We start from the raw sequence: 17,039 nt of genomic DNA, 5'->3' as shown, positions 1-17,039 counted from the left end.
ACACATACTCTAAAATATAAGCTCTTCTTGTGCATACAACTTTCCTGTATTACATGTGCAAATTTTTCAAAACACAATCATATCACTCGTGTCACCCAGGACTCATAAACTAAGTGCAGCTGAACAGACAACTGCTACTGCTCACATCTACAGAGCTTCCTACTATTCCAACTTAACTGCACAGACACAGAAAATGGCTGGAAGAGTGACAGAACCAGGTACCATAAAAAGGCAATGCCTTTTCAGTTTATGAACCCAGGACAGGATGACAGGGAAACGGGGTCAGCGCAGAGACAGCAAAGTCATTTAAACTCAGATGGGGACTAGTGGGTGGCAGGTAGGTTGGTCCTAACATTACTGGCCTCGCAGGTATTCGGCTACATTTAAGAGGCCAGAATATGACTGCATCAAGTCAATATATGGGGGTTTTGAGTCATCAAGAGATAGGAAGAGCTGTCTTAAGACCAAAGAAAATGGAAGACAATAAGATTGGCTGTAAATTGGTCAGCGACCTCAAGAGCCACTAAAAGGAGACCAAAGACAGAGGGACTCAAAGTGAGCAGGGCTGTCAGGACATAAGGGCTGAGCAGAAATAACTTTAAAGGGTTGAAGATCACTGTGTGGGAACACTGGCAGTCTTGCTCATTCATTCAGCAAATATTTATTTAAAGCTTTTTATCTGCGAGGCACTTTTCTAAGCAATATAGCAGTGAAAATAAAACAATAAAAATCTCTATCCTCATGGAGCTTACAGTCTATTACAGGAGACAGACAAATAAGACAGATAAAGAAAAAGCAGGGTCTGTTAGAAAGTTGTAAATGCTAAGAAAAAAAACAATAAAGGGGTGAGAATAGGAAGTATGTGTGTGTGGTGGATGGGCGATGTGGTTATAATCACGGTAGAAAGCAAGGGCCTCACTGAGAAGACAACACTGGAGCCAAGAGCTGAAGGGGGAAAATAGTCCTGGCTGAGGGCGCAGCCACATCCAAGGAAGGCTCTCAGGGTAGAAGCTGCCTGGTATCTCTGAGCAGAAGCCGGGGGCATTCAGGCCAGAATAAGAGAGCAGGTGAGAGCAACTGGGTGGCAGAGGGTCAGGGGAGCCTGATCCCATAGGACTCTGTAGGCACTTCAGTTTGAGGGAGGAGGGGTGGCTGCAGGGCTCAGGAGCTACATGATCTGACTTAGCTTTGCCCAGAAATCTAACTGGCCAAAAAGTAATGCAGAGATCCCAAAATGAAAGACAGCTATAAACATATAAACACTTTTTTTTTTTTTTTTTTTACCTGTTTGGCCAAATACACAGCAAGTTGAGCTGATCAGTCCAATCCAGAAAATCAGTTGTAAATTCATCTGAAATATAAAGCGTACATCATCTTAAGAACATAATAAAAAAATAAAATAAGAAAATATATTAAATATAAAATGTGCCCCACTTTATCTTCTGTTGATTAATACATATAATTCCTTTTGAACCATTTCCCTCCCATCCCACTGCCACATTCTCCTCAGCCACCTCTCCTCCCCAGCCTGGTATCTCACCTTCCACCTGCACTTTTAAAATAGCATCCAGACCAGATCCCCCTTTTCCCCAAATCAAATATATTTCACCATTTAATTAAGGGTGCTCAAAATGAATACTGGTATCAGGTATTCCATACCACCCTAAAAGTTCTCAGCTATCTCTGCCCCTTGGAGACTCGCTCCAGCCCTATCCTCCTGTACCCCACCCGGGGCATTTCCAGTGATGCTCTCACCAAGCATCCCTCTGCTTCCAATCCATCAACAGTTTTTATTTCTCTTACGTTAAGACCAATATCCTGCACAAGGCCCTGACTCAGAATTTCTGAGTTTGAGCTCCTATTACTGTTTCTCCTTTTTTAACGAAATCAACTTTTATGCATGGAATTAGTAGAAGATTCAGCTCAATTCCATACATTTCCTGGATTTACAAACTAAACCAAGAAAATAAAGTTTTTAAAGTTTATATATATAAAAAGACCCTGAGCCTTGAGTCCTTTCCTGAATATAAAGAAATATAATAGAAAGAAAACTTAATATTCTGTATAATTTGATTCAATGAATTACACTTGACTCTAAGTCTTTGAAAATGGGTAAGATACACTAATAATATCTGATAACTCTTAAAGAATCAAAAATTATATTAAGCAGAACACCCAACACCCAACCATCTTTATATACCTGTTTTCTGCACAAAGATGTCAAGATATTACTCTATACCTTAGCAGACAGGGTCAGAGACAGCGACACCATGGGGTGCTGTCCCTATACTTGACTAATACTCTTGGACTACCAGCCAGTCTAAAAAGTTGGCATAAATATCTGTCTCCCCACAAGTAAAAAATACAAAAGATAAGTAAAAATATACCAAAAAAAAAAGTTTCGCTTTACTAGTTATCAAAGAAATATAATTAAAGCAACATAAGGTAAACTGGCCCCCCAAAAGGGGGGGGGGCTCTTTAAACCATGAAGACCTACAGCAGAGATGGCTGGTAGATAGCTCTGTAAACTGGTACAACTTTGGGGAAAATAATTTGACAACCTATATCAAGAACCAGGAAAAAAAATGTTTCCGCCCTCTGACTTAACAACCTAGCTACTCAGTTTGTTCGAAGGACACAGTTGATAAACACATACACACAGGTTCAGTATAGTACCCTAGCACATTTATAACTAAAAAAAGTGGAAGTATCCCATAACTAATAATAGGGTAACAGGTAACTGCATTAACCTGATGCACTATTAGGTAGTCATAAAAATAATAAAATGCTGCAACATTACAACATTTATGGAATAATTTTGGATACAGAGGACACATTATTACGACACATATGTAAAAATAAAAGTATACAAACATAAGGCAACCAAAGAGACCTGGGATGAAGAATTATGTGAATTAAGGATAAGGTTTTGTTTGTTTTTTAATTGTTACAGTGTTTTCTTCCTTCCTTTACTTTCTTAGTGAAAACAATTATGGCAGGATGTAGCTGCCCAGTTTTTCTCTTGGTAAATTTCCTTTAACAAGAAAAAAGTTAACCGAACTCCGCATTAATGCAGTATTTCTCTTACAAGCCTCCATGTTCGAGAGCTCACCCACCAGGAAGCTATTTCCAGAGTTCTGAGGAAGTACTCTTCCTTGTGCTTCAGGGAATACCCCTAGGATCCTTGCTTTCCTCTGCTCAATAGGGCTTCCCAGAGGAGAGCTGTGAGCACAACAGGCAGAGTCATCCACTTTGCACTGGGGATCAGACCAGCAAGTTCTGTGAGGCTGCCAGCTGGTGCCCCAAGATTACGGTTCTGCTCACTAGTCAGTTGTGACTGCATTCAAGAGACCAACGGAAGATGAGTGTCAGAGTGTGCAAGGCCTAGCAGTTCACCTTTTAAGGCCTTCCTAAAAGCTTCAATGTGTAATGAATCCACTTAGACCAATGCTAAGCAATTCAAATAATGTTATCAATTCCAAAGCTATGACTAAAAGGGCCTGGAACATTAAAACCCCTGAAGGAATGCATCACTGTGAAGAATGGAGTATCTGGGCAGTTTCTACACAGAGTGAACAGAACAAATATTTACTCCATAAATGGATTGATACATGTTCATCAGGATACTACTCAGATCTTCAACGACTATGAGACTGCCTTAAGAGCCTTTTAAAATAGCCTTCAATTCACAGACATATCACTAAAATAAAGTTATTAGATAACAGAAAATAGATTTCCTAATATTCTGGGGCTATTTAGTTTTGAAATACTACTTTAAATGTCACTGTGCTTTTCCTTCCACAAATACTGGCAAGTTGAAGATCAGCCTTCTGAAACCCTCCCACGTTGGAACAGTTCCAAATCCAGAAGCAGGCAAAACAAGGCCTTAGTGTTGGAGAACAGCTGAGAAGAAGAAGGAGAACAGCTGGGAACTGCTTCAGTACAGACTTGAACTCGCCTCTGACTGGTCAGCTCGCTGACCAGAAACAGAGCAGCACAGTCATTGGCTAGGGATGTCTATAAAAGGTGAGACGCCCCTTCAGGGCCAGACAGGAGCCACAGCAGACAGAAGACAGCAACGGAGAAACAAGAGAAGCATGAAGACGGTGAGGCTTGGAAGAAACCAGTGAGAAATGACCATGGGGAAAACAAGCAGCCGAACTGCACAGTAAAGCTAAGGCGACAGAGAAGACAAGACAGCCTCCCTTATTGGTCTTAAGTCTGTAAAGGTACTGGACATGGACACCCCCACCCCTCGCATGTCATGTGTATGGGAACGGGGAAGAAGACAGCGTCAACAGCTTCCTGCATCTCAAAGCCTGAAAGGCAGGACTCAGTGTGGTCTGGGAACAGCTGCATCCAATCTAATACCAGGCTTCAGAGGAGTTACCTAGACTCCAGGTGACTCTTAAGCTGAGAAATGGTGCCCCCAGTTTTCTACCAATGGCACTCCACACACAACAGCTCATATAGGGAAGCAGGGAGAGATGCCTTTCAGCTACTGTCCTAGTCCCCCTTCCTCACTTCTTCATAATCGAAGGTCTAGAAAGAGCTGTTTACACTGCTTTTCTCTATTTCCTAACCTCCTAGTATTCCTAACCCACTATAACTGGCGTCCACTCCCTATGATGCATGTGAAACTGCTCCTGCAAGCACATACTTTCCAGGCCTTATTTTAGTCTCTGCATTTATTCATTTGAAAAACTCCTGAATGCCTACAATACACTTGGGATACTTCAGTCAACCACTCACGAGAATTTACGCAAAGCAGTGCTATTCACCTTCCTTTCTAACACATTCCCTTGGACTCCACTGGTTTCCCCCCCACCTCTCTGGAAGTTCTTTCTCCATCATGTCAGGTTTTCTTCTGCCAGACCTGGAGATACAAAGATCTCTGCCTCAGGGAACTTTCTGTTCAGTACAAAGACAAACACAAATAATTTCAATAGGATGTGATACTTCCTAGACTTTATAGAGATGGTTGTGTTTCAACTGGAATTGAAAAGGAGTAGGAGATGAGTAGACTGAGAAGTGGAGAGAAGATACTCGAGACAAGAGGCCTCCACATGCAAAGTCCTGAAACAACAACTTCTTTCTAATCATATAACATGTATGTTTGGGTGCCTCTCCCCCAAATGGGAGTTCTCTCTCTTGCTTTCTTTCTCTTTACAGATAAAAAGACTAGAAAAAATAAATATTTATATTATTTGTAGCCACATCTGACTGGCAGGATTATGAGTGATTATTTTATCCCTATATTTTTCTGCCATAAGTATAAATTATATTATTTCAGAATCTTAAAATATCAGAATGGACTAAACAATCTTAAAATACTTAAGCATTTCTGAGACTCTCAGTGTGAGTTGGAAATAATAAGAACCGAGACCAAACAAGCAGGGACGGGCTAGGTTACAGGGAGCCTTAAATGCCATCTGTGCTAAAGAGTGGAAAATTTAGATTTTATTCTATAAAAAATAGGGAAACTGAAAAAAATCGGACAGGGTACTTACATGACTACATACACATAGGACAAAATTCATGGGTTAGAAAATGGGTGGCAAGACAGGAGCTAGGAGACAAGTATGGAATTTTCTGCAAAGGTTCATGTAAAAGGTGGCAAATGTCAGAGTTCAGGTAGGAGTGATGGACAAGAAGACAAACCTGAGTAATCAGGAGGTAGAAAGGAGAAATCTGATGGTTGCTTGAATAAGCGAGGGAGAGAAAGAAAGGAATCTACAAGAACCATTATCTTCAAAGAAAGAAGTCATAGGGAGGAGAATGAAGGTAGGGAAGGAAGTGGTGAGTTTTATTTAGAAATGTGGAGTGTGAGCTGCCTGGGTGAAACATGGGAAAGAGACCCACTGGGCAGTTAAGGCATAAGAGCCTGGATCTCGGGAGCTAGGCCAGGGTTCGAGATACAAAAAAAAAAAGGTTAGAGATATAAAAAAAAAAGTTACAAAAGTGGGTCAGGTGCTGAAGGAAAAAATACTTGGAAAGAAAAAGGAGATAAGGATTTGAAGAGGGGAACCAGGGCAAAGAGAAAAGTGAACTGACAGAGCCACGAGTGAGTACATTACCCTGAGCAGGAGGGATAACATCTTTTCTCTAAGTCAGGGCATCGGAGTAAGAACTTAGGGAGTTTCTGCACAACAGCCTGATTTTGTTTTTGTTTTTTTGCTGAAACAGGCAGCAAGATCAGCTGTTGGGAGAAGGAGGTAGGACTAGGGAGTGGAAGAAAATTTGATCGCAGAACAATTCTGAGAGTTCAGCAGGTATTGCCACCTCCCCAGCCCTGATTTATAACTGCACATCTATAACAATTATCTCATTTATAACTACTTGTTTAATACCTCTCTTCCCTGGTGGGTTCTAATCCTCAAAAGGACGGAGCTTTGGGTGATCTTATTCACAGCTACAACACCTAGAAGTGCTTGGCAAGTAGAAGGTAGAAATCTTTTCCTGAATTATATTAAATTGTATGGCTTTTTTTCCTCCTACAATATTCAGAAGTCCAAGAAAGAAGAACTTTTTAAAATTAGTCAACACCCAGACTGTATTTAAATACAAAAAGTTACTATAGATCCCTAGTGATAACAATTTTAAATTACATACAACAGAGAGTTAGGTATAAAATGCATTATGCTTATAGCTTTTATACAGGGTAACATCAAAATTAAACTATAAATTAAATACAAAGCAGTAATCAGTTATAAGGTGACCAATCAGATAATCCAGATGTTGTTTTATCATCATTAACATGAATAAACAAGTAAAAAATTCTTGTAGAAATGCTCAAATCACAGAACACCCTGTGTGCACTCAGACTGCAATCCGAAATAACTGCATTAATACACTGGTTTGCAGGGCAGGTACAGAAGGAAAAAAGAGGGGGCGAAGGAAGTTGGAGTGTTAACAAAAGTCACAATAAAATAGAGGAAAAAATAAGAGAATTCAAGATCACAACGGGTAGGTGAAAGCAAAAGGGATAATGTAAATAAGGGAAAAGAGCTAGAGATTATGACAGTTTAGAGTTTAAAATTCAGAGACAGAAAGTCTTGGATGAATAGGGCTAAGTAAGTACAAAACAACAGAGGATTGTTTTAACCAGGATTCTTCCCTAAAACAGGACCTGACACAAGGACTTGTGTGTACGTGGTTTATTTGGAAGGTGATTCTAAGAAAGCTGGAGTAACTAAATAGAACAAAGCTAAACCAAGGGGAAAAGCGAATACAGGGATACTCTGTTTACCGTAATGGGTGCTGGGGCCTCTGTTTGGGCTATGGAGGAGTTTATAGGCTGTCCACAGCAGGATCAAGAGAGAAAAGTAAATTCATCAACCCCAGTCTCCCACGAGCAAAAGACTGTCCAAGGAACATTAACTCCCTAGACATGCCCAGAAGGTGGCTGCCAGCTTCTCATACCACGAATGGACAAGAGGGCTTGTTGGAGAAGCCACAAGGGAGAAAGTGAAAGCCTAAGGCACTTAAGGTAAGATGCAGTCAACAGTACGAAGGAAGCTGACCTGGATAGGGCTAAGGTAGAGCAGAATACACGGTTAAGGATGATGCCGTCCATATTTTAAAACTTCAACTTCTATGTGAAACCTAAGGGAGAGATGTTTATTTGATGAAAGATTTATATTTTGGGTAGTGCATTACCTAATTTAACTTGCATGGTCAGTTTACGTGAACCCTTTAAGTACATAGAATCTTGAACAGGGCTTCAGATTTTGTTGGTTTGCCCAGGTTAGAGTAATGCCCCAATATATCCCAGAGTACTCTGGGCAATGAATAAAGAAGTATCTGCAAAGTCCTCTTAGGGGGCTGGGGAGAAAGGAGGAAATATTCAATTTACCCATTTGGAGAATTTCTGATATTCTCATAAGCAGTGGGGAAACCAATTCAATAGGCTGAGCCCTTGCTCTTGGGGTCTGCCCCTATGAAACTTATTCCTGCAAAGGAAAGGCTAAGCCTACTTAAAATTAGGCCTAAGAGTCACCCTCTTTTGTTGCTCAGCTGTGGCCTCTCTCTCGGGGTGGCCTCACTTTCTAAGCCAACTCAGCAGCTGAACTCACTGTCCTCCCCATTATGTGGGATATGACTCCCTGGCATGTAAATTTCCCTGGCAGTGTTGGATAGAACTCCTGGGATGAGCCTGGACGTTGTATCAAGAGATTGAAAAAGCCTTCTTGACCAAAAGGGGACAGAGAGAAATGAGACTAAATAAAGTTTCAGTGGCTGAGAGATTTCAAACAGAGTCAAGACCTTATTCTGGAGGTTATTCTTAGGCATTATATAGATATACCTCTGCAGTTTATGGTGTATTGGAATGGCTGGAGGAAAGTACCTGAAAGTGATGAGCTGTGTTTTAGTGGCCTTGCTTCTCAAAGAAGACTGTATAAAGATATAACTTTTACAATGTGACTGGGTGATCGTGAAAACCTTGTGTCTGATGCTCCTTTTATCCAGAGTATGGACAGATGAGTAAAAAGATATGGATAAAAAATAAATAAATAATAGGGGAGATAAAGGGTAAAATAAATTGGGTAGGTGGAAATACTAGTGGCCATTGAGAAGGAGAGGTAAGCGGTATGGTATGTATGAGTTTTTTCTTTTCTTGGAGTGATGCAAATGTTCTAAAAAATGATCATGGTGTGAATACACAACTATGTGATGATACTGTGAGCCACTGATTGCACACCATGTATGGAATATATAAGTGTGAAGATTTGGCAATAAAAATATTTTTTAAAAAAGATGCAGTCAACAGAAAGTCACAGAACTGTTCCCAGTGGTAGGAGCTGCCACACATCCTATGTGAGATGGGTAGGAAAAGCTTCTACTAACAGTGATCAAAGACCTTGAAAGAGTAAAGAAAGCCATTGGACCAGGGTGTGAGAAGTATCATCTTCAAGGACTCTCGAGGTCCCCTAATGATCACAAGAACTGGAAAGGAAAGACTAAGACAGGTGATTCACATACAGATATTTAGTAAAACAAATGTAAGTTATTTTTATTTAAAAGATTTAACAATTAAGACGTATCTCTTACCGATCTACTATGGATGTGAGTGACTGACTTGCCTAATGAACGTCATCTCCTAAAGTAATTCCCTAGAGTCCTCTGGATCCTGCATAGTGTTCAAACTATGATAAAGATAATTGGAGATACTCTAAGGTATTGGAAGAAAAAAAAAGTAAGCTTTATGGGGCAGGTAATTTAATATGTCCATGATTGTAAACCAATGCTAAGTACAGAGCCAGGGGCATGGACTGAGAAGTCAGGATGCCCGAATTCAAATCCCCACTTAACCATCAACAAGGTCATTGGTAATGGAAAGTCATTTAATCTGTTCTCATATTCCCCATTTATAAAATGGTGACAGCAGTACCTATCTTATAAAGGTTTTGTGAAGTTTAAATAGGCTGATGCATTTAAAGCATTTAGAACAATGTCTAGCACTTGTAAGCATACCTAAGGGTTACTTGCTGCTATCATTATTAATAATAACAACATAGCTAGAGCACAGTAACAAGCGAATGTAACCATGTTTGAAGCCTTGGCTTTTCTTAGTTATAAATATAAGCAGAAAACTTTAGACAGATCCAGGTTAGGGGAGACATAAGATAGGGAAAAAAGGACAAAGGGTTAAGGATTAGAAACAACATAATGCAACTGCAAAATACAGTTTAATGTAGCCATGCAGATACTTATTTTCAACTTGACAACTTCAATATTGAGACCTTATGATACCATTTTTAGATTCCACATCTAAGGAGGATCATTCTAGTTAATCTGCCTTCTAACCATTAGTTTCTAACACTTCGTACATAAAGTAATGAAAGCAGAAAAACATTACAGTGCTTTTGACCATCAGGTGAAATAAAATATAGATACTTCTGAAAGTTAAAATCATGAATCACCTTTAGAAAAAAGATCAGGGTAGGAAATAACATACTTAATAAAAACAGAAATAGGGAAGAACAACTTGAGGCCTCTGTCATGGGGAAACAAACCTAAAAGAGGTTAAAAGAAGTGAACTGACCTAAAAAGACATCTTACTATTAGAGACTTAGAATTCTGTGTTATATTACCCAACTGAAATTACTAGTTTGATTTCACTCAGAGATTGCTGCCCACTGCTCAAAAATGGACAATTTGCTCAGTTAGAGGGAAAACCATCTCACCATCTCATCTTAAGACATGAGGCATGAAAAGAATTGTGCAATATACTCAGTTTTGACGATTTAAGACGTGTAATAGTGTTACCTTATTAACAACTTTAAAAAATTATGTTCTTTTTTTCAACACTTTCAAATGACTATAACAATGACAATAATGATGATAAAAATAATAGGAACTAACTACCTATCAGGAGCTATTCTAGGTACTTAATCTTCCAAGTAACCCTATGAAGTCGGGAATGATAACTTCTTGTTTTACAGATAAGGAAACCAAGCCACAGAGAGGTTAAATAATTCTCCAAAGTTGCCCAGGTAGAACTGAAGCTAGGCCATCAGAAGCCAGAGGCTGTGACCTAACTTTGGTCTTTATTAACCTATTTTTTGAATGCCTACTTCCTCACTATTTTAAAAAGAAAGAACATTCCTTTAGTGTCAGAACTGACTCAGAATACAGAAATGGAAGAGGCTTACAATGTGCAGTGGTTTCATTTCTCCAGCCTTCAAACTGAATGGAGGCCAACAAAAGTTACTGGAATGTTGTATTTCATGTATATGGATACAGATTTTGTGTCTTATTTCAACAAAAACATAAGATCATTTTTTATGATATTCAATTTTACCTATAAGGGATCATATTTCCATTCACTGAGCAATAAATAATGTTAAACACCTCTCCCAAACAATCTCAATTTAGTGATTAAGAACTCCAAATATATACAATTGTTCTCACTGTCAAACAGTGTGCATAATTATTTTAATCTCCACTGCATATCATCTTTATTTGTATAGGTTTGTTTATGTCCTGCTCAAACTTTTAAATACACACTCATTATTTAATTATGTTTTAACAATATTACAAATAAATCATTTGAAATTTCCTTTTACATTTACAAATAAAATCTTTAGGTACTTTACATGTACTACATTGGCAGACATTAAGCAGTTATACTTTAGAGAAAAATTACTTATAAAAAAACTATGCAGTGATAAAAATAGACACATCAATTTCAGATATTTAAAATAAGGTGCCCAAAAGCTACCTGGTACCAAAAGAAGTAATCAATAAAAGATTTCTTTCTTTAAAATCTCTGTACATGGGCACAAAAAATGTGTACATGGGAACAAAAATGTTCAATACAGCTAATTAAATTCAAGTCAACAATATTTATCATATGTCAACCATGTACCAGATATATAAGTGACCATACAGCTGGGATATAAACACAGTTTGACACTAAAACCCAAGCTTTCAATCATTATACAATCTTGGATAAATAGGTTTCTAATAAAAAAGGTTAAAGTTATCAACACACAAATATTCTCTTGCAGGAAACACAATCTGCTTCCTTTTCTGTCATTTCATTTGAAAATCGTTTCACCTTCATGGGGGAAAAGATTCTGCTGTCTATATTGAGGTATAAAGTTGAATTCATCCCAAGTCCATTCCACCATCATTTTTTCTGTACCTGCTTTTAAAAGGGAAAAAATAAACAGGCCAACATGAGAGATTAATGTTCACAAGTCAGTGTATTTCAGAAAAAGAACACAGAGCCAAACTTAAAGACTCTATGAATTAGCATGAGGTATTCCACTTTCTCCCTTTTTGGGTGTAATAAAGCTAAAGTGGGAAGAGATAGTGGGAGGAAGGAACCCTGACGGCTCTCTCCCCTGTGTAACCTGAGTAAGAGGAGTCTGGAATGAACTGATCCCAGGACGAGTGCTTTTCCTGCCCAAGGAAAAACACACAGAATTCAACCATTTTTTCTCTCTGTCTGGCAGGAAGAGGTGTGGTGCTGACTCTGGAGGTGTTTAGGGGCCAAACAGAGAGCTAGAGTAGTGATTTACAACTTAGCAGGGAGGATAGGGAACTGGGAAAAAAAATCAAGAGAACAGAGGGACAGCATACCAGGGCAAAGGGCAAAATGGCACCGATATGAAGTGCTCTTTCCCGCCTATGGATAAACAGAACGGTAGCCTGAACTGAAAAACCTCCTAAAATTCACTACTTCCACCGAGGGAAAGAAGGACTTGTGGTCCCTTCATATCCAAGGATAATATTATAATAATATAATAATGCGCTCCAACATCAGGGGCTTGGCGGCTCCAAGGCTCTGGGCTCTCAAGGGAAAAGTGTAAGGCTTTGAAATCTGAGACAGCGCACAATGGGGCCAGATACTTCAAGAAAATTACAGAATAACAGACCGAAGACAAAACTGATCACTAGTACTGTCCAACTTTTCCAAAAGAATATAAGAATACAGAAGATGAACAATTACCACTACTCGTCCACAGATAAAGCATGGCCAGGCTGCATGGGTGCAAATAACCCAAAGGTAAATTTGCTGGGGGTGGAGGAGGTAGGGGCATGGGAAAAGAAAAAACTCTATAGGACAAAAAAGTGAAAAAAGAAAGTAAAGAATCTTCTCTAGAAATAAAAAACTGAGGCAAATTCATTATGCTCTTAGAGGAATTTATAGAATCTCAAATAGAATTTATTTACAGTGATTAAAAACAGTGAGATGACAAAAACTAGGAAAAGTGTACAGAGTAATGAAAGAAATTTAGGACAAAATCCTCTACAGAACTAATAAATATGCAGAACAGAATCAGCATTAACAGGAAGAGGAGCTTAAGAAAAATCACACAGAATTCAAAATAATAATTCAATGTAATCAGAAAGGCAATAATAGAGCCTGGCAAAGGTGAAATGGTGATCCTAGAAATAAATAACTGGTATGATCCCCTTCCCACATATACATGATGGCCTTATGTGAGAATGAAAAAAAAGGGGAATTAAGCATTAAATTTTAAAAAAAATTAGAGGCCAGGGGGAGACATAAAAATCAATTCGGGGACTACAGAAGGAAGGACTTAAAATACAAGCAGAAAAATACTTTAAACACTGTAATTAAGCCATACTATGAAGGGCTAATCTAAAAGGTGCATGAAAAGTTGCCTGAACTTTAAATTCTTCCCAGCTCCTCATTCTACTCCAAAGATAGGACAGTATCTGATCTTTTCAAACCAACTAGGGAGCAGTTCCTTCTTCACACTTGTAGATTGTGACTTTGCCAGCATGGGAAAAAGAAGAACCAGTTAGCAACTGCTTTGTTTGAGAAAGCCTTTAAAAAGTAATTGTGAATACAGGTAGCAAAAGAAGTTAACTGTCCTAATTAATGGCATCAATAAGCACTTGAAAGCAAGATTTTTTTCTACAAAGTTCAAGTAAGGGGAATTGTGATTTATATTCTTGTATTAGTCATGGTACTCCAGAGAAACAGAATAGACAGTTTAGATAGATATAGATAGATAGACAGATAGATAGACAGATAGATAGATAGATAGATAGATAGACAGACAGACAGACAGACAGACAGACATAAATATCAAGAAACTTATTAAAGTACTGGCTCATGCAACTGTGGGGATTGGCAAATCCAAAACTTCATAGGGCAGGCCACAGGCTGGAAATGCCAATGAAGGTGACAAATCCCCCAGAAGCTGGCTGTGAGAAAGAAGTTACTTTCTATCTGCTAAATTCTTGACTCTCACTTTAAGGCTTACAACTGATTGAATGCAACTCTTCTCACTGCGGGAGACAAGCTCCTTTGTAAATTGTAGATGCAATTCAGCTGACTACTGATTTAAATTCACCTACTAAATATCCTCACAACAAAAATTAGGCCGGTGTTTACTTGACCAAACACCTGGACACCATAATCTTGTCAAGATGACACATGAAATTCACCATCACAATTCTCAAATCGCTTAATTTCATCTATCTTTTAGGTAAATCACTCCAAACTTTTTACCTGACCAAAACTTTAATAAATCTGGACCATTAAATAACTTCTGTCTTATCTCTTCTGCCTGCAGTGTAGTGGAACAAGCATAGTTCTGGGTATAATTTATACACATATGGTTTAAAACTAAACTAAACATCATTTGTTTTGCTCATCAGTAAGCTGGAAGTAGTATCTACCTCAGAACTGTTGGTAGGATAGAATGTGATTATGAACGTGAAAATATTTAGCAACACATCTTCAGAGTGCTCTAACGCACAACATTCACTTGATGACAAAATTTGCTTTCAGATTCATTCAGTAGCCACTGGTTTCTAACATAAGAACCTGAGTGACTATTTAATAAATACTTCTTTAATAAGCATAAACCTCATTTCCTATTTTTTGTTTTGTTTTCTAAATATAAAATTATAATACTGAAAATGCTTTTTCAAACTACAGTCTCCCTCCTCCAATAATCTATCACTCCCACCTCTTTAAGAAGCACTGACATCATAAAATAAATCAAAGAGAAACAATAAAATATTGGATAAAGGGGAAAGAGCTAATACTTTACTATTCCTAATTTCAAAATAAGTATGAAAGCTTATATTATTCAAGTACTAATTCAATATTAATTCAATAAACAACACTTATTGAAATGTGAAATGGGACCTCTGTACTAACAACATATATCCAACAAATGTTGCATATAAATTCTCACCTACTACATTCCCTAGGCCTCTACAACAAAATAGATTACTAAATTTTCTCTTAACTTTCTTCTTTTTTTTTTGGCCCTTCATCATCTCTTTATCTCTTAACCAACTGCAACCAACTACAATAAGAAAAAATAGCTACTCCACTTCTTGTGGTCCCAAAATATATTCTTGATAATGCCTAGCACATTTATTGACAAGCTTTCAGTGATGCTCAACAATATAGTGGTGTTTTTATTCAAACTTCCATTACAACTAATTGTATCCCTCACCAGACTAGAGTTTAGGGCAAGAATCCAGTCCTTCCTTTTAATACTCTTTATTTACATATATATATAGTGCTTAATAGACGGCAAAAGTGGCCAAACAATATTTGCTAAATTAGATTCTCATCCTGCCTTGGAACTATACAGTCCTTTAACTATGTCAACCATCTGTCATTTATATTTTTGTTCATAAGACACCAGGCTCAGACCCCATTTCCTCTACAAAGCCTTCCAAAACCACATATGGCAAACACTGATCTTTTTAAAAAGAACCATCCGAGTATATTATCTGGTACAGTGCATTATGCAAAACATGCTTTAATATTTCTTATACGTTTCCCTGAATCGAACATAAATTGTCCCAACTAGACAATACATGCAAACCATCTCAACTTCTTGACCTACATGCACTCAGCATGGCATTTGTCAGGTAAATGGGTCTATTTTAATACACAAACTAAAATGTAAGGTACTATGGAGCAACAAAGAACAGACAGTAACAGATCTGGTTGGTCAGCACTGGCAGGTCTTCTTCAAGGGATAATTTAGCAGAGCACTTATTTTCCCTAGTCATGATATAAGAAAATGGTTGCTCATGGGAAAAAGAGAAGTGCACTCTACACTTAGATCAACCAGCAGCTATCCTCAAGTCTTAGAATAAAAGAATGTGGGAAACTGAGCGACCAATTCACACCGTAGATGCAGAAAGCAAAGCCGTAGAAGGGGAAGTATTCTGACAAAGGTCATCCTCATTTTCAGTGCCTGCAATGAAACCCAGGCTTCCCATTTCCCAGCTGAAAAGTTCTATTACATCAAACTGCTTCTCCAATAATGCATCAAAAAATAAATTACCACAAAAGGATGTGAACTATTAGCATTTTTACCTTACCTCAAACATGCCTCAGAGGAAAACCCCATAAATACTGAAGTAATCCTCTAAAATGTCACTCAAAAGAACTGAAGTTCAGAGGACAAACTGGGAAAGGAAAATGCTTTTCCAGACTCCTCTTCCTCCAGCCCCACCTTGACTGTTAAATGTTCCTAGGTTCTCTGTCTGGCCCCTTTCTCATGCTACAAATCTCCTTGTGTTTCATACATGGCTTATAGCTTCCACCAGCACTTATAGAGTAAGAATCATCACATCTAAATTTCCAAACCAGATTTCTTTTTTGAACTCCCAATCTGTGTATTCAAGTATTCAACTGCCTTCTAGGCATCTCTATGTCCCACTGTCACCCTAAAAAAAAAAAGGAGAGAGCGGTATGATGGTGGCTCAGCAGCAGAATTCTTTTATTTTATTTTTTTTGTGTGTGTGTGTATTTTTTTTAATTAATTAAAAAAAAGAAAAGAAATTAACACAACATTTAGAAATCATTCCATTCTACATATGCACTCAGTAATTCTTAGTATCATCACATAGATGCATGATCATCATTTCCTAGTACATTTGCATCGATTTAGGAAAAGAACTAGCAAAACAGCAGAAAAAGATATAGAATGTCAATATAAAGAAGAAAATTAAAATAATAATAATAATAAAAAATACATATATATATAAAAAGAAAAAGAAAAAAACAAAAACAAAAGATACAAACAAACAAACAAAAAAACTATAGTTCAGGTGCAGCTTCATTCAGTGTTTTAACATAGTTACATTACAATTAGGTATTATTGTGCTGTCCATTTTTGAGTTTTTGTATCTAATCCTGTTGCACAGTCTGTATCCCTTCAGCTTCAATTACCCATTATCTTACCCTGTTTCTAACTCCTGCTGGTCTCTGTTACCAATGATATATTCCAAGTTGATTCTCGAATGTCAGTTCACATCAGTGGGACCATACAGTATTTGTCCTTTAGTTTTTGGCTAGACTCACTCAGCATAATGTTCTCTAGGTCCATCCATGTTATTACATGCTTCATAAGTTTAGTCTGTCTTAAAGCTGCATAATATTCCATCGTAGGTTCACACCACAGTTCGCTTAGCCACTCGTCCGTGGACGGACACTTTGGCCATCTCCATCTCTTTGCAACTGTAAACAATGCTGCTATAAACACTGGTGTGCAAATGTCTGTCTGTGTCTTTGCCCT

The 17,039-nt window shown here is 38.0% G+C and overlaps 1 protein-coding gene across 4 annotated transcripts in view; it reads right to left on the bottom strand.

The window, feature by feature from the left end:
* ITGB1 (integrin subunit beta 1) overlaps positions 1-17,039 on the bottom strand; it is a 114,862-nt gene that overhangs the window by 29,725 nt on the left and 68,098 nt on the right. For 3 of the 4 annotated variants that reach the window (XM_077152124.1, XM_077152121.1, XM_077152125.1), the window contains exon 2: positions 1,285-1,351. In XM_077152124.1, the coding sequence (XP_077008239.1) occupies positions 1,285-1,351 (67 nt within the window). Of the gene's footprint in view, positions 1-1,284; positions 1,352-3,116; positions 3,350-17,039 lie in introns of those variants that run through there. The other variant, XM_077152123.1, reaches the window with a different exon arrangement.

Source organism: Tamandua tetradactyla, chromosome 1 (assembly GCF_023851605.1).
Source record: "Tamandua tetradactyla isolate mTamTet1 chromosome 1, mTamTet1.pri, whole genome shotgun sequence".
In the NCBI taxonomy this organism is placed as follows: domain Eukaryota; kingdom Metazoa; phylum Chordata; class Mammalia; order Pilosa; family Myrmecophagidae; genus Tamandua; species Tamandua tetradactyla.
Note: the sequence above shows the minus strand (reverse complement) of the source record. Positions and strands in the feature narration are given on the sequence as shown.